The following is a 26267-nucleotide window of genomic DNA, read 5'->3' on the forward strand; positions in this document are numbered from 1 at the left end:
GATATATATGCATGCGTGTCATTCCCTACTGTGATTCCCACCCAATAATTCAGATCAACATACATACCTGAAGTTAACATGCCAGCAAATCTGATGTACTTAGTATTGTCTGGCACAGGGATGGTAATGAGCATCTGGGAATGTTCTGGCAATAGTAAGCTCTTAGTCTGCACTGCTGGTTGACACTGAAGTATTTATCTGATGGCAAACTTGAGCACAGATTTTTGTTTAATGGAGTTGGAGTCCTTTCAAAAATAAGGATTAGAAAACAGTTTCCCCACCTTTATGCTCTTGCTGTGATTATCTTTGTTCATAAAAAATAAGCTGTCACTCTTAGACTTGCTTGTATTTGTCACAAAATGCCATCCAGAAGTACTTTTCTATTGGATGCCCAAGACCTGTTTCCATGTCTGTTAATCCACTCATCCTTTCTATACAAATTTTGTAGTTTTTAGGTGTGGTTGTGAACCAGAAAGCATTTTGAAAATACAGTCCTTGGTTTTTAATGTTGTTTCAGTAAATATTAAGCTCTGCCTTTGAATAAGTAATACCAAAAGACTGAAATATTAGTGTTTGTTACTAATGCGTGATTCTTTTACTCTGTATCTTTCCAGATTAAATACAGATGTTGAACTGTGTCAGAGTTTGAGACGTCTGCTAGCTGATGAAGTTGTCATGAGTTCCTTAGATCCAGAAACCAGGTACCTATTAATGCATATAGATTTAGATTTTTAGATAGTATATAGCATTCCTGGTTTTGCTTATAGTTTGTGTTTTGTTAAATTAATTAATACAACTAGAAAAACATACTTTATATCTGTTACTTATTTATTAGTCACTACTAAATTACCTGCACAGGAGCTAGGAAGTTTGTCATTCTGTAGTCTTAGAGGATGTCTCTGTGACTAGAGCACAAGATATATTTAAGCTGAATAACTGAGATCTGCAAAAACAAAAAAATCAGAACTTAAGATTTTCTTCAATAACACTATTTTGGTTAAAATGAGGTGCTGTGCTTTGGTGTATATATATCAGTGTTTTTAGCAATATAAGTAGGGAACAGACTATATAACTTGATTTCAATTTATAGAAGCTTACTTATGTCTTTCAAAATAAGATTATCAGTTTATCTGTTTAAAGCTTACTTTATGATACTGTAAAATGTTTTATTAGCTGCTCATTCTGTTATAGTTTTGAATTATTTCATTGCTGACATGGTTAGACAAACTTAACGTTTTAGTTAAGTTTCCTTAAGCTTCCTTCCTTCTTCCTTCTTTCCCCACAGTCAAGGATGTCGGATTTGAAGAGATCTTTTTCTGATCTCTTAGAATAAATGAAGTGTCAAATTCAAATGGTAATTTGCACAAATTGGTTAAACATCTAGATTAATGTAGTGGAGTTATTTTAAAGGATATTTTCAATGCAGATGACTAAAACAACTACAAAGGAAAAATCCTGTTTCACTGAGTAAACTGTTAAGGACCTAAAACATAGGAAGTCTGTGTCGATAATAACAATACTTGTGTAACTGTGTTGTTATTCTCTGTAAAAGACATCAAACCTAAATAACTACTATGGGCAAAATCTGTTAAGAAATTATGCTTACTATCAAATGAGGCTGTTTTAACGGGGATTTACTGTATTTTTAGGCGAGTGGCAGAACTTTTTATGTTTGATTTTGAGATCAGTGGCATTCATTTGGATGAAGAAAAGGTAATTTTTGGCTACAATATATGAACAGAAATTTGCCTGACTACCAAAGACCAGATAATGAAATGTGAGACATGAATCACATGATTCTGGGCCAGTTTGTCCTCCAAGATACCCAGTGTCCTCTGTGGAGTTTTGTCTTCTCAGAAGTGGTTAGTTTTGTTTATTTTAGATCGCTTCTGAAGTGTGTTTTTTAATGTTGTCTTAGATATTAGTTGAGTGTTCTTCCCAGTTTGGCCATCGTCATTCCTTTGTCTGTTCTGAAGAGTTATAAGCAAGACCTGGGATACTGCTTCCTTTGATTTCGTGTCTGCATCAGATATTTAAAATAAGTACTTAGCTATCTGAACAACTTATTTACAGAGTGGGAAAAAGCAGCAGCCCGTGCACTGTGATGACAGGTTGATCAAGTAGAGTATTTTAGAAGGTATCAGGTGTGTGTCCAGGCTCTCCTTTGGTGCTTGCATAACTAGAAGTTGTAAATTTTGTGCACAACTCGATGTCTGGGCATGGTCTGATGGCATGTCTTGGTGCTTTTACATGCTTTTGCAGTAGTTAGTGATGGATTTGCCAAAAATACCAGCTTTCACTATGGTTTGTGGTATGATGCTCTGTTGGATGTCTGTTCATAGCTCATGTCCCTGTATAAAGTTAATACCTTGTTTATTTGAGTCATCCCCTCCAAAAAGATCTGTAGAAGGCTCTTTTAACAAATTTATATGGTAAAGTTACTCTGCAAATCATAGTTGAGATGGTGTTTTGTGACCTGGAAAATGCTTCTAGAATATATTTTTGCAATTACTTTGTACAAAGAACAACTCTGAAACTTGGACTCTGCGTTTTATTTCTGATTTGACTATCGGTTCTATGGTGCTTTATCCTCTTTCAGTTACAATTTCACTTGTCCATTATTTTTGCACATTTTCCTCTTTCTCCGCTGCCTATTCCACTTTTCTTCTATTGCTTGCTCTTCAGTGTTTCTTTTCAATTCTCATTTCAGACTTTAGAAACCCTTTACTGTTGTAAGCTGAAATTTACTTCTGTTACAAAACTTCTGCTTTTTAAAATAAAACTCAAAGGATGTGTTTTAAAGAGTAAGGGTGGGATGAGAGGTCAGGGACCTGCAGGTTTTGTTATTCATTCAACTTGGCAAGTATGTTGTATCTGTACCTTCAGCCTTTTCTTTTGAGCTATGAACCCACAGACAATAGAGAGCATACTCTCAAGTTTACTGAAGCAAATCTTACAGTAAAGTTAAATGTGTGAAATACTGTAATGGTGGTGATAAAATCCTACATCACAAACTCCTCAGGGAAAGGTTGAAATACCATAAATACCTTGCAGTCTCCAGAAAATAGTGCAATACGAACAGTGACAAGAGAGCTGTAATTCTGTATCTGTTTGAGATTGTTAGTAGGATTTATCCATCTCAGTGATGCTTCTTTTTTTCTGCTCTGTTTTACATAACAATCATATTATACAGTTTTATAAATACTTTCCAAGCAGCTAGCAAAGCTTATGTAAATTCTACCTAAACTCCACTGTACATTTTGTTACTGCAGAAACATAGACATTTTCTTTCAAATTTCAATCCTATATGAAATTAAAGTTGTGTGTGAGCATCTGATTTTGTTGTCTTCAGCCCTCCATTAGGATTTTGTTGATGCTGTAAGTCTAATCTTAAATGTTGTATTTTCTGCTTCATTTCTGGGAAAGTCTCTTAGGTTTTAGAAACTTTGAGTTCTGCTTGTACTATGTCTGAAGGTATTATATTTTGTACTTTATTTTTCTTACAGCGTAAAAAGGCAGTCAACCTCAACATCAGAATATTGGATTTATGTAATGAATTTCTGACAGGATCTCACCTTCCCAACAAGATTGACAAACATGTTTTGCCAGAGCATATTCGATATAATTTTACAGCTGAAGGCAATTACTTACAAGTTGCTGGTCTGCATGCTGATTGTCCCGATGATCTGGTGTGTATTCCTCAAGTTTGCTTTGGCATACTCTATAGCAATTTGTTATTGAGGCAAATATATGTAGATCATGATTATGATGTTAGGGCTAGCAAGGAAGAACTGTTTTAGAACATAATAATCAGTGGCAGCCTTGGCTGTAGCAGCTGTGAAATAATGGAGACTAAGATCTTGAATGGATTGAGGAAGAAAAGGGGCAGAATACAGACCCTGGATTTCAGGCAAGCAGGCTTCAGCTTATTCAGTAAGCTGTGAGGTGGGATCCCATGGGATGCAGCTCTGAAGGGTAAAGGAGCTCAAGAAAGCTGGCAGTTCTTTAAAGATAGTATCTTCCAAGCAGATGAGGATACTAAGATACTGAGTAGCGGTGCATCTTGGTACTTAGAAAGCCAAGCAGACATAATAAGGAGCCAGGTTTGGCAAGCAGGAAAAAAAGGTAGCAGACAGGAGGTGGAAGCAGGTACAAGATAAAGGGGAGGAATTCAGAAGTATTGCCTGTACATGTAGGGATGATGTCAGGAAGGCCAAAGCTCAAGTGCAGTTGAGACGTGCAAGTGACATCAAAGTCAACCAGAAGAGCATCTACTGCTGCATTAGTACTAAAAGGCTAGACAAGGAAAAGGTGGGCTCAGTGCTGAGTAAGGTGGATGGTTTAGTGGCAGCAGACACAGATAAGGACGAGATGCTGATCGCTTTCTTTGCCTCAGTATTCACCAGTGAGTTCTCCCAGCCCACTGTGCTTGGTGAAGAGGTTCAAAGAGAAGAACAACTAGCAGTAGATGAGGATCCAGTTTGGGATTACTTGAGAGAACTCAAGCTGTACAAGTCCTTGGGACCAACCAGGTTGCATCCAAGGGTCCAGAGAGAACTGGCTATTGTCCTCGAAAGGCTTGCTGTCTTTGGTAGGCTGTAAAGATCAGGGAAGAACTCCAATAACTGGTGGAAATAATATGTTTCACCCACCTTGAGAAAGGCCAAAAACCCCTGAATTGGGGAACTACAGGCAATTTAGCTTTACTTTGATCCCTAGGAAGATTAATGGATCAATCCAAGTTAGGAGATTACACTTTGTAGTGGTGTTCAACCAGACAGGTAAAAAAAACTCGTTTCATGATCAGTCTCAGAGAGTAGTGATTGAGGTGTTGTACTTGGAAGGTTGGTACTGAGAGAAGTGTTGCAGGGGTCTGTCCTGGGGCCTTTCCTGTTTAACATCTTTATCAATGACCAAGAGGAGATGACAGGGTGCTCACCTACCAGATTTGCAGGTGATACCAAATTAGAAGGAACAATCAATATGCTGAAGGACAGGACTGACATTCAGAGTGGCCTAGAAGCTGAGGGAATGGCCCATTTGGAACCTTATATAATTCAAGCAGGGCAAATGTGAAGTCCTGCGCCTGGAAAGTGAGAATTCCTGGCAATAGTACAGGCTAGGACTGCCTGGCTGGTTCCAATCTGTGAAAAAGGCCCAGAGGATTGGTGGGCAGCAAGCTGAGCATGAGCCAGCAGTGACCCTGGCAGCAAAGGCAGCCAACAGCATCCCAGACTGCACGAACAGGGGCAGAGCTGGAGGCTGAAGGAGGAGATTATAGTGCTTTACTTCTCATTCTTTAGAAGTGACTTCAACAGAGGCCACCAAGATGGCCAGGAACTGGAGTGCTTGCACTGTGAGGAGAGGCTGAGGGATCTGAGTTTATTCATTCTGTAGCAGAGACAGCTTTAGGGGACTTTGACAGCAGTCTGCCAGTACTTATGAGGATATCATGGAGAAGATTCGACACGCTGGAAGGGAGGGATGCCATCCAGAGGGACCTTGACAGGCTGGAGAGGTGGGCCTGTGAGAACCTCATGAAGTTTAACCAGGCCAAATGCAAGGTCCTACATCTGGGTCGTGGCAATCCCAGGCATAAATACAGACTGGGTGGTGATTGGATCGAGAGCAGCCCTGAGGAGAAGGACTTGGGAGTACTGGTGGATGAGAAGCTCAATATGAGCCGGCAATGTGCTCTTGCGGCCCAGAAGGCCAACCGCGTCCTGGGCTGCATCGAGTGTGGCCAGCAGGTCGAGGGAGGTGATTCTCCCCCTCTACTCTGCCCTCGTGAGACCTCACTTGGAGTACTGCGTCCAGTTCTGGAGTCCCCAACATAAGAAGGACATGGACCAGTTGGAGAGGGTCCAGAGGAGGGCCACGAAGATGATAAGAGGGCTGGAGCACCTTTCCTATGAGGACAGGCTGAAAGAGTTGGGGCTGTTCAGCCTGGAGAAGAGGAGGCTCCGGGGTGACCTTATAGCGGTCTTCCAGTACCTCAAGGGGGCCTACAGGAAAGATGGGGAGAGGCTGTTCAGGAGGGCCAGTTATGATAGGACAAGGGGTAATGGTTTTAAAATAGAGGGAGGTAGGTTCAGGTTGGATATTAGGAAAAAATTTTTTACCATGAGAGTTGTAGAACACTGGAACAGGTTGCCCAGAGAGGTGGTGGATGCTCCATCCCTGGAGACGTTCAAGGCCAGGTTGGACAAGGCCCTGAGCAACCTGATCTAGTTGGAGATATCCCTGTTCCTTGCAGGGGGGTTGGACTAGATGACCTTTGAAGGTCCCTTCCAGCCCTAACCATTCTATGATTCTATGATTCTAAGATAGAGCCAGGCGCTTCCCAGTGGTGCGTGACAGGAGGACAAGTGGCAACAGGCACAAGCTGAAGTGAGAAATGCTAATTGAAGAAGTTTTTCCTGATGAGGATACCCAAGCAGTGAAGCAGAAAGGTCATGCTGTCTGTCCATCTGTGCAGGGTTTCAGGACCTGACTGGAAAAAGCTTTATGCAACTTGGTCTTACCTCATAGCTGACCCTGCTTTGTGCAGGAGGTTGGATTAGAGACCTGAGGTCACATCCAACCTGAATTATCCTGAATGATCTTATTTTAATTATTGCTTTTCTAAAAAGCATTCATTTAGAGTTTGTTTATAAATTGAAAATTAATTTAGACTCTTTGAAATGTGACAGTGATTCCTTAGTCTTTTAGATATGACTCAAGTGTATTACAACACTCAAGTGTTCTGTTTTTACTTACTATATAGGTAAATAATTAAGGTAACTTTGAGATCTTGTTTGACATGAAAAAGAGAAAAGCTTACTGTGGTAAAGCCCAAGCTGTAATGTTTATTTTCTGTAAGAAATAAAAAATGAATTGAATTATGACACTGATAGGATGTAGATAAAGGAATGACACTTACTGCATGTCATCTATAAACTCTTGTCCTGAAAATAGTGTGAGCTGTACGATTGCTACTGAAGCTATGAGTAATGTTATCAATTAAAGAATGCAGTTCTCGGAGTCAGATCTTTGGAGAGGCTCTTTGGAAATCACATAATTTAGGTTGGAAGGGACCTCTGGAGCTTGTCAGTTTGAGTCTGATCCTGTTCAGAGCAGGATCAAGGAGATCAGGTTTCTCGGTGACATGTCCAGTGGAGCTTTGGACACTGTCCAAGGATGGAGATTCCGTTACTTTTCTGGGCAGCCTGTTTGACCACCCTCACTATTTTTTTTTTTTCCTGATATTAAATTGGAATTTTTCATCTTCCAGCTTTTGTCCATTATGTCTCCTCCTCTTGCTCTGCTCCTCCAAGAGGAGTCTGGCTGCATGTTCTGTACGCCCTAGTGCTTAGTAAATAAAAATTAAGATCTCCTTTGAGCTTTTTCTGCTTTACACTGGAGAAACCCAGCTCTCAGCCTCCATTCTGTGTCATGTGCTCCAGCCTCCAGACATGTTGGTGGCCCTGTGCTGGACCCACTCCAGTATGTCAGTGTCTTTTTTGTCCTGGGGAACCCAAATCTGGACGTGGTACTCCAAGTGTGTAGTCTGGACAGTACCAAGTAGAGGGAAACAATCACATCCGTGAACTGGATGGCTATACTCTTTCTAATAGAGCTCTGTATGCTGTTGGCCTTTGCTGAAAAGGCACACTGCTGAACCATGTTAAAGGATGGGGAATCATCTCACTTCCTTTATTTCCTTTTTTTAAAATGAAAGCCTGGCAAAATGGAACAGGTACGAAATGACTTGTGAATTATTATAGTCATATTTTTTATAAACCCAGGACCTACATTCTTGTTGAATAGATGATCCAAGAGAGAAGCATATTTCAATCAAGACAAGCATAAGTTGCTGGATTTCTTAAACCTGTTCCATATGTACAAAGTAAAGATTATCTTCGATTGGTTTGTGAAACATAAAAAGCATTTTATCAAATTTTCTGAGGTTTCAGGTGACTTTTTTTTTTTTGAGAGTTATAAAAAAACTCACACAAGCTAGAAATTTGTTTGAGAAAGACTGATTGTCTGTGGGCAGATGGGCAGACTAATAGTTGCTACTTTGAAAGAAATAAGGCTTTTCTTTTCCTCTTTTTTTTTTTTTTTTTTTTAATCTCCCCTGACCTTGTCTCTGGTTCTTATCAGATCATTCCATAAGCCAGCTTAACTGACATGCAGAGAACAATTTGGCTTTCTTTTGGATTTCTTTTCAGAAATTTTAGTGAGTTAAGACTGAGAAGCACAGATGTTGGCAGAAGGAAGGAGGCAATGAGCAGAGAGAGGACTGTTGACAGGAGCAGAGAACAGGACCCCTTTTGGCAGTCTTCATCTGTTGTGTTGTCTCATTGCATTTCCTTATTCCATCTGTAATGAATAAGAGAGCAGTAATTGCCAGGCAGTCATAATTAACTATTGTTAAAGGACTTTAGACCTTTTCCCAACAATATCAGTGAAATACAGCTGTAATGCCGGATCTTCAATTACATCACTTGTTTCCCTTAAAAATGGCACTGTAGAAATGTGACCTTTTTATTTTTTTATTTTTGGTATTAGGTGCGAGAAGCCGCTTACAAGATTTTTCTTTACCCAAATGCTGAGCAGTTGAGCCGTTTAGAAGAATTGCTTGCTAGTCGAAACAGCCTGGCACAGCTGGTTGGGTATGACACCTTTGCCCACAGGGCTCTTCAGGGAACAATGGCCAAAAATCCAGGTATAAGGCATGTGTGGAAGGACATTCTGAGAAATCAAATGCGCTGTATTAGGTACGAGGTCAAAGTTGTTAGTTTCTTTTGCTAAGTTTACACGTATTTCTTCCAATGAAGTATCCTGTTGCAGTTATCTTGCTGTATGCAATACTCGTGCTTTCCATAAATGGCAATACTGAGTATGAACCAGTGTTTTTGCTCAGAATCAGCATTTGCTCGTTAGATCATGAAGGTACCATTATCCCAGAATGTAACAAAGTAAATGTACTAAATTCTCTTGAAATGATGGCACAGTGGCCAACTGAGTTTGTTGTTCCAAATAGAACTTTGTTCTTCTAGAGGAACTTGTTTTGTTTGGAATGTTTTGATGTAAACCTATAACATCTTCTAAGGCAAGAAATCACTTTCTTAATTTCTTCATTTTTTTCCTCCATTTTACTTCCAGAGACAGTAACACAATTTCTGGAGAAGCTTTCTGAACAGTTATCTAAAAGGTATGTCTTTTTCACTAAGTTGTTTTTGTAACCAGACTCTTTATTTCAAGAGTAGAGGGGCTTGTGCACTAATAAATCAGTCAGTGCTGCTTATTATATGCTCTGATGAAACAAAAAGCAAAGCTTTCTCAGAGTTTTGAGGGGAGCTATCAGCTTAGAATAAATTCTGTGTCTGTGATCAGAGAACACCCAGGACTGAATGCAACAAGTGATGTGCCAAGAAATGCAGGCAACAGCAAACAAGAAGACCAAATTTAACTGTTGAAGTACACCTCTCCTGGTCTTCTCTCCATACGCACAACACCATATATTTTACATCTATAAGCAAATTCCCTTGTTTGTGCTTCTTGCCTCCAAGAGCACAAAGCAGTTTCATCACTGTGTATAAATGGGGTATATTGTAAGAAAGAAAATGCTTTGGAGGTGTACAACCAGAGTAAGAGGGACTTGATTTGAAGGCACCTGAATGACAAGCAGAGTGGAAAAGTTCTTTTACTGTAGTGTATGGGACTGCCATTTTATAGAGTACTATCAATCTCTGATGATGGGCATTTTGTTAGGATGAAGTATTATTGTATACTGTATTCCGTTGCTTAAAAATCTTTCATTAACACTTTCATCATAAAAATATTTTTCAGAAGTCAAAAAGATTTTGAAATGATGACACGGATGAAAATGAAGCTCAACCCTCAGAATTCGGTAAGTTAAATTTTTATGTGTGGTTTTCTGTTTTGTTTCTTTTTTGAAATACAATAGAAGCTAACCTTGTTCTCCAAGAAAAGTTAACTCTATTGCAGTGTACAACATGTATAGTTAGAAAGAGAAACTTTCTATCTGCTGGCTTCAAATGCTTTTTGACTCCTTAGCTGCTATTTGCACTGAAACAAAGCATTGAGTGCAAGAGTGCTGTTGATTTATACAAAATGATACTGAGATAACCAAAACATAAAGTGGTGAAAGTGAATATTACTTAGTTTTGAATTAATTGACTCATTTGTAAAATAAAGGCTGTACTTTAGGTTAGTTTGCATATTGTATTGTATGTTTCCTAATTCTGTATATAACTAGGTTTATCTTTTCATTTGAATTGAGTGTATTTCTTGAAATATGGTATGAAGTTCCATTATATATTTGAATAAAAAGTACCATCTTCAAGCAAATGTTAAAAAAAAGTTTCAAATTATGAGATATGGTGCTATTTCTGATGATATTTTTGGCACTGAATGTTTCCCATTATGTTTTAAAGTTCTGTGACTTGTTGAAACTGCAAAAATATTCAAAAGAAACAAATCTTTTAATTCGGATTCACTTGTTGTCCATTATTGTAATTGTAAGCTGGAATTCTCTTTCAGAAACTGATGCCGTGGGATCACCCTTACTACAGTGGTGTCCTTCGTGCTGAGAGGTAAGCTCCTTATGTTCATGATTGTAATGTAAATGAATGTCTTTATTTCATTCTTTGCAATAAGGATAAAGAAAGTCCTTAGTGTAAACAGGATTTCCTTCTTTGAAGATGTACTTCAATATGAAAAAAAATAAGTATCTGTTGAGGCGGTTGTTTGTAACGTTTCTTAGTTACTGCTGGACTGCCTGTCGAAGTTTTTGACTCCTCTGTTGTTTTACGGGAAAGTGTTGGCCCTTTTTGAAGGTATAAGAGGATGAAACGGTTTCAAAACAGCTAGAAAATCCTTGTTCTGGTTTTACTTTTAGCTCTTAGCTGAGCTGCAGTAATGTTTAAAAATAAATTTTGATCACTGAATACAATCCAACTCCTCTTCATATTTTAACTGTATTGTACTTCTTGCTGAACATGCACCTATCATCCCTTTCTACAGACTTGAAATAGCAACTTCTTGAGTAGATTTTCACTATTTGTGGATAGAATTCATTCTCATCTCTCCCGCAGACTGGGAAATAAATCCTCTGCACAGACTTAAATAGTGCACAAGACCTTTTCACATAATGAGATGCCAGTCCTGAAAGACGTGAGCCCTGCATGTTGCCTTTATTAGATCAGCAGTGCTGACCTTTTAGGTTTGTGTTGGAAAAGATAATTGAAAGTTGTGCTTCTCTCACAAGAGGGAGAGGAAGAATCTTCCTTCACTGCAGATTTCTGTTTTCTAAACAAACTTAGACTGGATGTGTCTGATTAAAGTAGTAGTTTACTCTGGACCGGAAAGCTGTGGCGGGATAGACATGGCATGGAAGGATTGCCGGCAGTTGGCCTGGGTGTTCTGCTGCTTTCTTGTACTTTGTTAACTGAAGTGGTAGTTTTGTGAGTAGCAGCTGTAAGATTGGCCTTGTCTTGTCCTACTGCATGCTCAGATGGGAACTGAGCTATGTATGTGCAGCAGCACTCATATCCTGGGTGTGCAGAACTTGCTGTGCAGGGGAGGGAGAGGGATGTCCAGCTGCTGGTCTGCTGGATGCTGGAGCATGCAGCACTCCACAGGGTATGCGTGGAATGCTTGTTTGTGGCAAGGCCTGGGAGTGGCTGCTTTTGTTTTCAGTTGGACAGGTAGCAGATACACTTCTGTGAAAGTGGGAATGAAGTAGTGATTATACTGGAGGAGAGTCAAGGTCCATCTAGCTCCTAATCCCATTTTAGCAGTGGTCTATAGCAGTCTGTGGAAGAGCACTGCCATATTTGTTCAATCTACTGTCTTGTAGATTCATAGATTCATAGATTTCTAGGTTGGAAAAGACCTTAGAGATCATCGAGTCCAACCATCCCTAATCCCCATTAAACCATATCGTCAAGTAGATCATCCACCCTATTCTTAAACACATCCAGGGATGGGGACTCAACCACCTCCCTGGGCAGCCTATTCCAGTGGCTGACAACCCTTTCAGAGAAGAAATACTTCCTAACATCCAACCTGAATCTCCCCTGACTAAGCTTATGCCCATTTCCTCTTGTTCTATCACCCATCACTAATGTAAAGAGTCCTTCCCCTACCTCCCCACCATCTTTTCTCAAGTATTTATAGGCCGTAATCAGGTCTCCCCTCAGCCTCCTCTTCTCCAGGCTAAACAGCCCCAACTCCCTCAGCCTCTCTTCATAAGTTTTATTTTCCAGCCCCTTGACCAGTTTAGTCGCCCTTCTTTGGACTCGCTCCAGGAGCTCAATATCTCTCTTAAAGCGAGGGGCCCAAAACTGGACGCAATATTCCAGGTGCGGCCTCACCAGTGCCGAGTACAGGGGCAGGATCACTTCCCTGCTCCTGCTGGTCACACTATTCTTGGTACACGCCAGTATCCCATTGGCCTTTTTGGCCACCTGGGCACACTGCTGGCTCATATCAAGCCGGTAGTCAACCAACACCCCCAGGTCCTTCTCCGCCAGGCAGCTCTCCAGCCACTCCTCCCCGAGCCTATAGCGATGCTTGGGGTTTTTATACCCCAAGTGAAGGACTCTGCACTTGGCCTTATTAAAGCTCATGCCATTGGCCTCAGCCCAACGATCCAGTCTGTTCAAATCCCTCTGAAGGGCCTCCCTACCCTCGAGCAGATCGACACAGCCTCCCAGCTTGGTGTCGTCCGCAAATTTACTGAGGGTACATTCAATTCCCTCATCCAGGTCATTGATAAAGATGTTAAACAGAACTGGACCCAGCACTGAGCCCTGGGGAACCCCACTGGTGACCGGCCTCCAGCCGGATTTAGCCCCATTTACCACCACTCTTTGGGCCCGGCCGTCCAGCCAGTTTTTAACCCAAAGGAGGGTGTGCCTATCCAGGCCAGTAGTTATCAGTTTCTCAACCAGAACACTATGAGAAACTGTATCAAAGGCTTTACTGAGGTCAAGGAAAACTACATCCACAGCCCTTCCCTCGTCAACTTACAGTTCTCCCTTACCTTGCCTGTATAGTGTCTTCAAAATGACAAGAATTGCATGCTGATATGTAGTGCTTAACATTACTGTCAAACGTTGATGAAATTTATTGTCTGTATTCTATTTATTTTCTGTGTTTCCTATTGCGTCTGCTTTCCCTGTTTTCAGAATTAGTGTTTCCCATAAGGATTAGAAGGCTCCGTGTTTGTTTCTTTCGCCTCCTGGAGGGGTGTCTTCTGATACTGTCTTACTGTCCTTCTTAGATCACATCTCATGAAGCTAACCATATTGTAATTGAGTTGCCGATGTTCAAAAATAGATTACTCTGCTCATGAGAAGCTCAACATGAGCCGGCAATGTGCACTGGCAGCCCAGAAAGCCAACCGTATCCTGAACTGCATCCAAAGAAGTGTGGCCAGCAGGTCCAGGGAGGTGATTCTGCCCCTCTACTCTGCTCTCGTGGGACTCACACCTGGAATACTGTGTTCAGCTCTGGGGCCCTCAACAAGAGAAGGACATGGAGCTGTTGGAGTGAGTCCAGAGGAGGGCCACAAACATGATCCGAGAGGCTGGAGCACCTCTGCTATGAAGATGAGCTGGGAGAGTTGGGGCTGTTTAGCCTGGAGAAGAGAAGGCTCCGGGGTGATCTTATTGCAGCCTTCCAGTACTTAAAGGGGGCCTACAGGAAAGCTGGAGAGGGACTTTTTACAGGGGCATGTAGTGATAGGACAAAGGGCAAGGGCTTTAAATTGAAAGAGGGGAGATTTCGATTACATATAAGGAAGAAATTTTTTACATTGAGGTTGGTGAGGCACTGGCACAGGTTGTCCAGAGGAGCTGTGGCTGCCTCATCCTTGGAAGTGTTCAAGGCCAGGTTGGATGAGGTGTTGAGCAACCTGATCTAGTGAGAGGTGTCCCTGCCTGTGGCAGAAGGATTGGAACTAGATGCTCTTTATGGTACCTTCCAACCCTAACCATTCTATGATTCTATGATTTTGGCATTAGCAAGAAAAATATTTCCTTTCCTTGTGGGGCTTTGTAAAAGACCCAGTAAAGTTACTTTAAGAATTGCATGGTAGCTTTATGAAGGTAGAGCTGCAGGTAAATCAGACCAAGACATTAGCAATGTATCTTTGCTATTTTTTATTTTAGAACAGGAGTAAGGAAACAAATCCTTCATTAGATACCTCATAATTAGTTTTAAGAGCTGGATACTTACTTCTGAAGAATGTAGGATATTCATTTGCCATCACATCAGGTTGCCTTTATTTTCAGTCTTTGCTTTTATGGTTTACTGACTGTTTCTGCTGTTTTGGAAGTTGAACAGCAGGAGGAGCTCCAGACTTAATTCACTGAGCATGTTTTTCTTTCTGTAAACTTAGCCACAATAATTTTGTTTCTATCAGCTTTCACGAAGTCTTTTCCCTGGAAACTTGATCCTACTTCAAAAGTGTAAGTCTCCCATTGATGATAACAGATAGTTTACTTTTTTTTTTTAGATTGTTTTAAGTAGCCTCTATGGCTTTAAACCCACACTTATGGCAGTGTAATGTTTTTGCAGTAGTTTTAAGTGTCAGAGAAAATAGATGTCATTATAAACGTACAATGAAGAGAAAATGGAGACAAAAGTCTGAAATTCATGGTAGTAGTATTGTAAAAGAAGATAGAGTAATTAGGAGAACCTCAAGAACTTTGGCAGGCTAAGGGTAATAAATCAGTGATTGCTAGAACATGCTTCAGCCTCTAACAAGTTAGAAGATGTCTAATACGTATATTATAAAAATAATACTGCTGAGTTTTAGTGCAGGCAAGTACCATAGTATTAATTAAATCCTATTACTTCTCAGTAAGCGCAGCTGCAGTTATAAATAGTTCTCAAGGCCCTGATATTGCAATGATATGATAGCCTTGCTGACTTCTTCTAGGTCATAAAAAAAAAAAAAAAAAACCAAAAAAACAACCAACCAAAAACCAACAAAAGAAAGCTGGAGGAGACCTTTTGAAGTCAACTCTTTGCCTTGAAGGTGGGATTGACTGTGCCTAAGCCACTTCTGAGAGAGGCACAGAACTGTTCTTGAGAACCATCAGGGGTGAGCTTAGTGTATTTGGTGTTGACTCCTGTTTCCCTAACTTTTGGTGCTTACCAGGCTTGGCTGACTTTACTGGCTGTGATTCACTGTTGGGATTTTTGCCAAAATGTCACGGATTTTATTTGACTTGCAACTGGGATGTGCTTGCAGGGTATTGCGCTCTGTGCTGGTCCATCTCTTTGGGACTGCAGAAATAAATAAGACTGGCCTTGGGGATGAACAAATCAATGCCAAAATAAGCCAGTTTCCTGCTGTGTAGGAAAGAGAAGCCACCACAGCAACTGCAGGCGTTTTGGACCTTGAGGTGACTGTCTGAGCAGAAATTAGGAATAATTCATCTCCTTTCTTGCTGGGGCTATACACAGGCTGGTGGCTTCAGGAGAAAGGGGGCACCAGTTTTGTTTTTTTCAGAAGGGTAGGATGATACCAAGGTACCTAAATGTGACTCTGGATGTTTCTAAAGTTGCTAAAAGCTGCAACTAATGTTGAGGTTTGCAAGTTACATGTACACAAACTCATTTATGGCTTCTTTTTGTTATATTATTTTTAGTTTTATGAAAGAATGTTTTCTGTTGGAAACACCATGTGGAAAAATAGCCCAGACCCTTTGTGGAATATGTGAGAAAACTGTCACTCTGTTCAAATTGAAAGCTGAAGTGGAAAAATAATGCAAAATTTAAAAAGAACCAGGAAATCTTTCAACCAAAGTGCTCACGGAGAAGGAGAACTTTCTGTAACTATCTGTTTATAAGCAAGCGAAGGCATACCTCTATTAAAATAATCAACTAATGTAGATGCAAAAAGTCCATTTAACTTACCAGTCACTAAGCTAGTGGACTAAGCTTTTTGGAAGAAAACTTGAAAGTTATTGAAAAGGCTTGCTGTGAAGTAGAATTCAAATTTCAAGAATCATTTCTTTATTCAAAACACCACTGTGGGAAGGACAAAGTAATTGTTGTTGATGTGAAAACAAAGTCAAATCTAAAAGTTACGTACAGTGTCAATACCAAACCAATATTCTGAATTACCCCTGACCTCCTCCAAAATACTCTATGAAGTACAATTAAAAGAAACAAAAAGGAATGTGAGATACAGGTGCTAGTTTACGGTTGATGAGAGTACAAAGGCTTTCTATTATTATTATTATTATTTTTAAGAAATCCAGAGTCTTCTGTAAATCATGGTTGAGTCTCCCTTCAGGTAAAGAATTAAATTTCATAGTCTGGCATGTAATGAAAATTGGAAGGGGTTTTCCTTGTCTTGATCTCTTTATGTTAACCTGAGGGGGTTCATCTCACTTTTATCTTCCACTAACAAGATTTTTTCGAGTTTCTTTGAAAGTTTTGAGAGAATCTGTTTTATTAGAGATAGTTAGCTTAGTGTTCTGTATTTTCGTAGACGTCAACAGGATAATAATTTTTCTAAAAAAAAAAAAAAAAGGCAGGGTATATCAAGGGCTACATTTAATAGCCACTGATAAGAATTCTTGCTAAGCAGCTAGTTTGCAATTGTTAAGAGTCTGAATGCTCATGTTCTGAAGTACAGTGATCCTTACTCAAATATCCCTAATGTCCAAGTTTATAAAAACATTTTTTAATAGAATAGATGAAAGTCATGCTACACAAAAGTCTTAGTTTCCTTCCAAATATACAAATAAAAGTGATTTTAGAAATCTGCATTTTATTTAGACTCAGTGAAGTCATACAAGCTTAGAAATAATTATTTATAATGACATACTACATCTTTGTTCTTCACAGGGACACAGCCTTTTTGTTTGAAGCCTGCTGTTCTTGAAGAATAATCAAACCTCATTGTGTCAGTTAACGTCTTTTTAAAACTGGTTTTTAAATTGGTTTGGCTACACTACTTCTTTTAAAAATAGTGCTGGACTCCATAGTGTAAAAGTAAGGTGTCTGGATTTTTTAACGTAGTTTATCCTTTAATATAAAGCAGGAATTTACATCAAAAGAACAACTTTTCTTTGCTATTTCTACTTTCTTTAGAATACTGAAATTTCTCTTTGTAAAGTTTCTGAGCTCCTATTCTGACATAAAGAGATATGAAATCTATGAAAGTACATAAGAAAATTTTCATGCTTTCCTGGGCTTTGTTATAAATACAGATGCTTTGGTGTTTGAAATCAGATGTTCAGAGCGAATTAAGATATTAGAATATGTTTTATGATGTTCTGTGATTCTGCGTTTTAAGACAAAATGAGAGCAGAACAACTTCTTTTGTTCATTTTCTCAGTCTTTCACAGTTTTGGACATTTAAGCACATGAGTTATGCAATTCTGCAGGAAGAGCAAAATAACTTAAGATTCGTTATTACAGTGAAACTTACTACTTTTCATTCTTGATTTTTTTTTTTAAGTCAAAGTGTCTAGCTGAAAGTATGGCACAGAGAAAAATACCCTTTTCCACTGTAGATGAGTTCATGTGTATATTTTTTGATGCTGTTTCTGATTTGTTCATAGTGAGATTTATATACTGATGTCCTTTATTTTTTACATAAATGTAATATGATATTTCTTACAACTAAAGTAAAAGGAATCGTTTGCTTTTTAGTATCTAGTCATGTAAAAATGCCTTTTTGATTTCAGGAAGTCATCTTTTAGATTAATAATCGTATTTCCTGGTACATATATCTGTAATGGATAGAAATTTTGATATTTCCTTTTCCTAATCTTCCAGAAATTCATTCAGATCCTTTAAATTTCACGTAAGAGATTAAGAAAATTTACATGTTCAAGTTGAAGGGTAGCTGGGAAAACTTTTTGTAGCACTACAGATATCAAAAATCAACATGTATCTATTTTTTTTTTATCTTAAATAGCCTAGAAGAAAGGTTTTGTGGTAAGAAGTCTTTTTTTATTGGAGTGTGTAGTTCTCTGCAAAGTTCTATTGTGATTCATCAGACCACCATTCTTCCATCGCCTTTGCCTGCATTTTCAAAGGCATCTTCCCTTAGAAAAGGCTGAGCTGTTCATCCTCTTGGGATTCAGGTATACAACATGCAGTCCGGTCAGGGAATCCTAAGCTTCAGAGAGGAGCAAGAGCTCACAGCCGAGCTCAAGACTTCTGCTACTTAGCTCTAGCTGGTACCTTGCGAAACCTGAGAGTGGCATTGTGTTTGTGTCTGCCTTTCTCTGGTGACACAGGCATCCTAGGTGCCTATTTGAAACATTCTGAATCACCTTGCTGGGGCCTAGAACTCACATTTTAAGAGGAAGGATATCCAGATAGAATGTTTGATTCTCTCCCTGGCTTGCTTAGCTGACCTGAATCCTTTCTCTTCCTTAGGTAGTGCTGTAACCATGTTTCCATATATTTACCAACTTTGGAGACAGCAGTACAATGTTCCACTAGTGGCGTTAGTATGCCATGTGCGTCATCTTCGCCGCTGAATTTTGCCTGTCTGCTCAGCTGGTGCAGCAAGGGAGCTGCAAATTACAGCATACAAGAAAACCTGTCTTCAGGCACTTTTCTGCAGTTGTCACCAAATGGAGCTCCAGTTGGTTTCCAGTGCAGATTTTAGCTGTGTATCTCCAAAACATTAACCTTTCTTGCTAGCAGTGGTAACCCTTTGCAGAAATTTTACTGGTAGCAGAATGCCTGTTAGCGTAGTTCAGTGTAGGTCGTAATAACTTTCTCTCTGATTTCTTTTCCCCAAAATACTTGATTGCATTTCTTATTGGAGATAAAAATTGTAACTTGGCTGAATAAATGTAGAGGCAGCTTGCCAAAGAGTGACCAGAAGGAGTGTGCTCTTATTAAAGCAGCTGCTTCTTGCAGTTTTATCTGAATTTTTTACTATTTGTTTTAAATAGAAGGGACAAAGCTAGATAACTATCCAAGCCCGCAGTTGATAACAGCTTGAAAATCATGCATAGAGTGACTCTTAGAATGGCTGCTATTTTGACATGTAGTATAATAAAAATAATTATATGCACAGTAGGGTCATCAGAGTTATTAACATGCAGATTATGAAGATTTGCTCTGACCAGTGAGCAGTTCAGGGGCAGGCTAAGCTGTAGCACTTTGGAAACTCTGTTCCTTTTTATAAAGAATCAGTCATGATCAGTTAGTTCATTAATTAGAGTTTTTGTCCTTTCATTTTATCAATAGAGGAATAATGTGCAGTGGAATGCCTTGTTTTGGTAGGGTTTTGTTGGGAGGCTTTTGTGTGCATTTTCAAATATGCTTGATTTCACAGTTGAAAAAAAATGATCAAAGAAACTCCATACACCTGGGATAGAAGATGATGAACTTTGAGTTTCCCCTTTAGCTTCAGGAGAAATTCATTTTACAGTCTTGGATCAGCCCTCAAAAAGGCTCCTCATCCTACACAGACAAGCTCTGTCTTTGTTACAGGGCAGTTTAAAGTGCTAAAGGAGTGTATTGATAGAAGTCTTCATCTTGGAGTTTTATGTGGTCTTTTAGATGATCTGGCCCGAGTCAGAGAGTGTTTTGAAGATACAACCCAAGACCCTTGAACAGTATTAGAAATTTCATTCAAAGGGCTGAGGGAAGGGAAGTTTGGCTTGCTGTCACACTCACAGTCCCCGTTGCTGCCAAGAAGTTGTGCTATGGTGTTTTAAATTAGGATGAATTTGAACACTGAAATACTGTGCCTGGGAAATGTTGTGCTCTTGCAGTTTCACTAAGGTGATGAAGCTTTAAACAAGTGAGGTTGGGTAATCATTCGCTAGCAAACAGATGCTTTTTTCCTGTCATCTGGAAATGATGAAGTTGCTAATGGCTGCTACTGTTTGAGTGCCTGGAATCAAGCAAGAATCTTTAATAAGGGAACATGTAGCTTGTCTGTAAACTCTTCCAAATACTTTTCCACCCACACCCTCCAGCCAGGCTTCAGTTTTACAGATCTAGGAGAGATTGTAGGATTTCCTGTTCTGCTCATTGAGTATTCTTTTTTTGGGAACGATTCAAGTCTTTTAAATTAATTTCTTCCCTTTTCCCCATTGTCCTCTAATCTTATCTAGTGTTACACCTTTCATTCTGCAGTAAGTAGTATTAAATCTTGAAGGTGGGGACTCAGAAAAGAGTCAGTCATATGCTTACTCTTGCCACTGAAAGGCAAGATCATCTATTAATAATAATTCCAGGAACTGAGTTTTTGGTTATAGGACATCAGCTTCTAGATAGCTGAGGTTTTGGCTAATTTCTATTCCTAATAAGCCCAAGGAGAAAGTTTTCCTGGAATCAGTGCAAGTTTGGGGTTAGGCTTTCTTCAATGATAGTTGGTCTTACTTGGTTTGTTGAACAGAGTTCATGTTTGAGGTAGGACCAAATTCAAAACTTCTGAATTAAATCTGTGTTTTGATGTCTGGAATCGTTACTGCTTAGTGGGTACAGGCTGGTATTAGAGAGTACTATCCAATTCCTGGAGCAGTAGTTTTTTTTTTTCAGTACCTGATACTCATTTTGAAGTGAGTTATTGATTATTATCATCTGGTTGTGAAAATTACTTTATATTACCATATTTTGACCACTTTCTTCTTAACTGCTATGACATTGCAGTGGAGTTCAGTTGCCGGAGCGAACTAAACCACGACGCAAACAAACAATGGATGCCAGATAACTTGAAGTATAATAATCACCACTGACTGCTTTCAGGATTGTCCAAAAGTAGTTTAAATATCAGTCTTGTGTCATAAGACACTAGTGCTATTTGAGGATTTTTCAATATTGTCATCTTTGATATTTCTTTGTACGCTGGTGTAGTAGGCAAGGCAGAAATGGAGAAATAAGTGAGATCAGAACTAGAAACTGTTTTTTTGATGTTCCATATAAAAAACGTTTTTCCAAAACTTTTTTGCAATTTTCCATTGACAAGAGGAATATTAACACACATTTTTCATTAAATGTGGGAGAGGTTTGATCCTGGCAATGTTCTACCAGAAATGACTGACATTAACTTTGCATAGTTATTATTAAAGCAATTGTTTAATCAGGACCTCATTATACTCAAAATGTCAGATTGTGACATCTTCAAACATTAGCCAGGGTAGGGGACTAGTTTCCCTGGGGAGTCTGCCTTAAGCCAGTGTAGTCTGTAACTGCTGTTGTCATATGTGGATGGATAAGTGTCGTGCTTTTCGAAAAGACAAAACTAATACAGACTGATTTCCCCACAGACTTTGGATAGTCACAGCATATTACAAAATATCTATCAGAAAGCCTTCTCATCCTGGGGATGCTCAGGGGGTCAATGCACATATTCGAGGAGCGCTGAGGATGAGGAAGAAATAGGCACTTACATTCTGCCTGTAATATGTTAATGTCAACTCTTCTATCCATGAGGAAATATCACTGCTTTCTCCTGATAGTATGTATCTGTATTTTTGACAGAAACAGAATGAAACATAAAGTAGTTTGAGTTCTTCTCTTCTACCCCCCAGCAAACACATTAATCCAGTATTTCAACTGAGCGTGGTAATCCTTTGCAGTTAGCATGAAACATTGCCCTACTCTGATAAAGCTGGCATCTATCTCATACTGCAGCTGTGTGGTCTTAGTCCTAGGCTCCATATGACCTCTTCGTGGAGTGACAGAATGGTTGAGGTTAGAAGGAACCTCTGGAGGTCATCTGGTCAAACAGGGTCCCCTAGAGACAGTTGCCCGGGACCATGTCCAAACAGCTTTTTAATATCTCCAAGGAGAGAGACTCCACCACCTCTCTGGGCAACCCATGCCAGTGCTCATTCCCCCTCAGAGGGAGAAAGTGTTTCCTGATGTTCAGAGGGAACCTCCTGTGTTTCCGTTTGTGCCCATTACCTCTGTTCCTGCCATTGGGCACCACTGAGAAGAGCGTGGCTCCGTCTTCTTTGCACCCTGCTTCCAGGTATTTATACACATTAATAAGATCTCTCTGAGCCTTTTCTTCTCTAGGTTGAACAGTCCCAGCTCTCCCAGCCCTTCCGGATATAAGAGATGCTCCAGTCCCTTCATCATCTTTGTGGCCCTTTGTTGAACTCTCTCTAGTGTGTCCATGTCTTTCTTGTACTGAGGAACCTAGCACTGGACTCCAGCACTCCAGATGTGGCCTCACCAGTGCTGAGTAGAGGGCAAGGGTCATCTCCCTTGACCTGCTGGAAATATTTTGCCTAGTGCAGCCCAGGATGCCTTTGCAGCAAGGGCCCGTTGCTGGTCATGCTCAACTTGGTGTCCACCAGGACCCTCAGGACCTTCTTTGCAAAGCTGCTTTCTTGCTGCGTGGCCCCTAGCACATTACTGGTTCCTGGGATTGTTCCTTCCCAGGTGCAGGACTTTGTATTTCTTACCGAACTTCACGAGGTTCCTGTCAGCCCATTTCTCTAGCCTGTCGAGGTCCCTCTGGATGGCAGCACAACTCTCTGGCGTGTCAGCCACTCCTCCCAGTTTGGTGTCATCTGCAAACTTGCTGAGGGTACACTCTGCCCCATCATCCAGGTAATTAATGAAGATGTTAAACAGGACTGAACCCACTGTTGACCCCTGCAGTACACTGCTAGTCACTAGCCTCTAAATAGATTTTGTGGCACTAATCACCTCCCTCTGGGCCCAGTCATTCAGCCAGTTTTCAATTCCTGTCTGATTATCTAGCCCATACATTGATGCTTCTCTATGAGCATCTTATGGGAAGCAATGTCAAAGGCCTTAGTGAAGTCTATGTAGACAATGTGCACTGCTCTCCCATTGTTTACCAGTTGTTTCATCATAGAAGTTTATCAAGTTGGTCAAGCATGACTTGCCCTTGGTGAATCCATGCTGACGACTCATGATCACAGAATCACAGAATGTTAGGGATTGGAAGGGATATCAAAGGATCATCTAGTCCAATCTCCCTGCCTGAGCAGGACCACCTAGATCAGATCACACAAGAACGCGTCCAGGTGGGTTTTGAACATCTCCAGAGAAGGAGACTCCACAACCTCTCTGGGCAGCCTGTTCCAGTGTTCTGTTACCCTTACTGGGAAGAAGTTCTTCCTCATGTTTAAGTGGAACCTCCTGTGTTCCAGCTTATATCCATTTCCCCTTGTCCTATCATTGGATGCCACTGAGAAGAGCCTGGCTCCATCCTCATGGCAGTCACCCTTTACATATTTATAAACATTAATGAGGTCCCCCCTCAGTCTCCTCTTCTCCAAGCTAAAGAGACCCAGCTCCCTCAGCCTTTCCTCATAAGGGAGATGCTCCACTCCCTTAATCATCTTTGTGGCCCTGTGCTGGACTCTCTCAAGCAGTTCCTTGTCCTTCTTGAACTGAGGGGCCCAGAACTGGAGACAATATTCCAGACGCGGCCTCGCCAGGGCAGAGTAGAGGGGGAGGAGAACCTCTCTCGACCTGCTAACCGCACCCCTTCTAATACACCCCAGGGTGCCATTGGCCTTCTTGGCCACAAGGGCACATTGCTGGCTCATGGCCATCCTGCTGTCCAACAGGACTCCCAGGTCCCTTTCCACTGTGCTGTTCCCCAGCACTTCGGTCCCCAACTTGTACTGGTACATGGGGTTGTTCTTACCCAGATGCAAGACTCTACACTTGCCCTTGTTGTATTTCATTAAATTTCTCCCTGCCCAACTCTCCAGCCTGTCCAGGTCTCTCTGAATGGCAGCACAGCCTTCAGGTGTGTTAGCCACTCCTCCCAGTTCAGTGTCATCAGCAAACTTGCTGACCATGCACTCTATTCCCTCACCCGTGATGACTTTCTTGTCTTTCATGTGCTTGAAAGTGGTTTCTAGGATTAGCTGGTCCATCAGAAAGAATATTTTGTGTAGTGTGGTCTCTCTTGATATCACAGCTTCTTTTGATTTTTCTTGGCTTCCTAGTTAAATGTGGCTTAATTTCAATGAAGTACTTTCTAGGGTGCTGTTCTTGACTTTCTTTTTATTTTCATATCCCCTTTACCTGCAGCTGAACTCACTGGTAGGAGTTACGTTTTAATTTCCTGCAACTGTGAAAATCTGATGGTTTGCTGTGACTGTGAGCTGTTGGTGGAGTTAAATTTTGATTTACTGAAGTGTGTGTCTGTAGTTTTGTATCATATGGGTTCTTTCTTGAAATATCTCTTACAATCACCTCTCTTTTCCCAGTTGACGGGGAGGAAATAGCAGAGAAACCCTGGATGATATTGGATGTCTGGGGGGAGGATAATGTGAAGGTACTAGATGGGCTTTGCACATGGTCAAAATAGCTTTGGCAGGGCTGATTGAAACGAGCTTTGCAAAAAGCCATGCAAACAGCCCTCATGCAAGCTCCATGTGAAACCACTTGAGCATCTCTGTATTACTCCCCTGGTTCTGAGATAGTGTAGCTGGGCTTTGTCCTATACCTGGATTAATAAACCTTTCTGGAACCTAACCTAAGGTATGGTAAATTTGAGTGGCTCTGTAGAAAGCAGTGTGGGTCGACCAGGATTGAGGCAGAGCCAGAACTAATAAATGCTGCTCATCTGAATTGGCTATGAGGGGTTCTAGCTCTAGGGTACTACTCAACTCAAGGCTGAATTAGGACAAAAAGTGATATATAACTTCACCTTTTTTTTTTTTCCTGTAATTTTTTAGCTGTACAAAAAGAGTATCATTACCTACTATTTCATCCTTAATTTATTTTGAGATGAATGTTGTAATTTTGCTGAGTTAAAAATCGGAGGCTATCCAATACATACACTGTAATTCTGTACTTCTGGGAGGCTCTGGATATAAAGCAGTGTCTTTTGTCCTCCAAATTTCTGTGGCTTATTATGTGGAAATTAATTAATCTCTTCTGTTTTCCTTTAGAGACTTGCTTCCAGTCTTTCTCTTGATTTAAAGTTATTTTTTGTTCTTCTGGTGTAAAGACTTTTTGAGTAAAAAGGAAAATGTGTGTATTGCGGCATGCAAAGTATGAATTTAAGTGTTGCTTTGCATCTTAAAGAAGTTGCGTCAGTATGGTAGAGGCAAAATCTACTTTATTTTCTGTGGTCTAGTATAATTAAAAATAGAATGGAATATGTCAGCTTTAGCTTCTTGCATTTGTAGTGTGAAAATAAGCAAAATCCTGAGCGTACCTGTATTTTTGACAGCTATTGCTGTGGTAGTTTTGCAATGCTGCTGGAGTATGTGATAAAGGTAATAAAAAGGATATTAGAAAAATAAAGCAAACCACAGTGACATAGTCAAGACCAAGTGCCCTGGGTTCGAGAAGTAAGCCCACTCTGCTGTGGGTCACGGCGCAGCGAAGCTGGTCGTGAACTGGAGCTGCAGTTGTAAGCAGCATATTGGCACATGCAGTATCCTCAGCAGACCTCGTTTTTAGGTCTTTTGTGTGTGGGAAGGAAAGAAGGGTAGGTGAGTGGGTAGGGACTAGCAGGCTCTTTCACAGCTGGTCTCTAGCTAAACCTTTTGATCGTAGCCTTCGAATAGCGTGGTTCTCATCTTTGGTGTTCAGCTGTTGTAGTCTGGCTGATGTGTGCTTGAATTTCAGTGACTAGCTGCCATTTCACTAAGAAGCAAAAGCACAAGAGCGTGAAAGGAGAAAGAAGGTAGAAGGGAGGGACTGTGATTCTCTAGAAACAGTCTTTACTCTGAGACCCCAGCAAGTGGTATAAATAACACTTGGACTTTGTGAAATGAGGGATCAAGTACATTTTTGCCATTTGAGGTGCACTCACAACTACAAGCAGATTCCGCTTCTGATTTTGCTGTCGTCTGAAGAGTTGTGTGGCCCTGAGCAGCTTGTGGAAGGTGTAAGTTTGCAAAGCGTTTGCTTGCTTGATACACTTGCAGTTTGTTTCTTTTTAGGGACAGAGTCTCAGGAAGTTTGAGCCCAAGTATAGGTCACGTACATCTCTGAACTACTTTTATAGTTGCTTTTTGTTCATTCTCAGTTTATGTGCGTGCTGCAGGTGCATGGAGTTTTCCTCCCCACATGTGTCATCTGTGCTACAGGGTCTTGAACATAGTTGTTTGATTTTAGGCTCAGGAAGCTTGGCTGTGTTTGAACGCGACTTCACATACTAAAATCTTGATGTGGCTCAGAACTGTAAGATACTTTCTACATGGCTCAGAGAGTCCCCAGAGCTTGAGATGCGATTCATGCGTGGGAGGCGATTGTGTCTGTCTGGTGTTTCTGTTGCTCCACTGAAAGACAAGACTGCGGAG

At 40.5% G+C, this 26267-nt stretch overlaps 1 protein-coding gene across 1 annotated transcript in view; it reads left to right on the forward strand.

Moving 5' to 3' along the window:
• The window catches only part of MIPEP (mitochondrial intermediate peptidase), a 90102-nt gene that overhangs the window by 5455 nt on the left and 58380 nt on the right, over nt 1–26267 (forward strand). Inside the window, exons 4-10 of the mRNA XM_086613321.1 lie at nt 615–701; nt 1650–1713; nt 3507–3689; nt 8554–8710; nt 9151–9199; nt 9838–9898; nt 10552–10604. Of these exons, the coding sequence (XP_086469447.1) occupies nt 615–701; nt 1650–1713; nt 3507–3689; nt 8554–8710; nt 9151–9199; nt 9838–9898; nt 10552–10604 (654 nt within the window). The remainder of the gene's footprint in view (nt 1–614; nt 702–1649; nt 1714–3506; nt 3690–8553; nt 8711–9150; nt 9200–9837; nt 9899–10551; nt 10605–26267) is intronic.

This window comes from Tauraco erythrolophus, chromosome 1, assembly GCF_009769465.1.
Source record: "Tauraco erythrolophus isolate bTauEry1 chromosome 1, bTauEry1.pri, whole genome shotgun sequence".
NCBI classification, from domain to species: Eukaryota; Metazoa; Chordata; class Aves; order Musophagiformes; family Musophagidae; genus Tauraco; species Tauraco erythrolophus.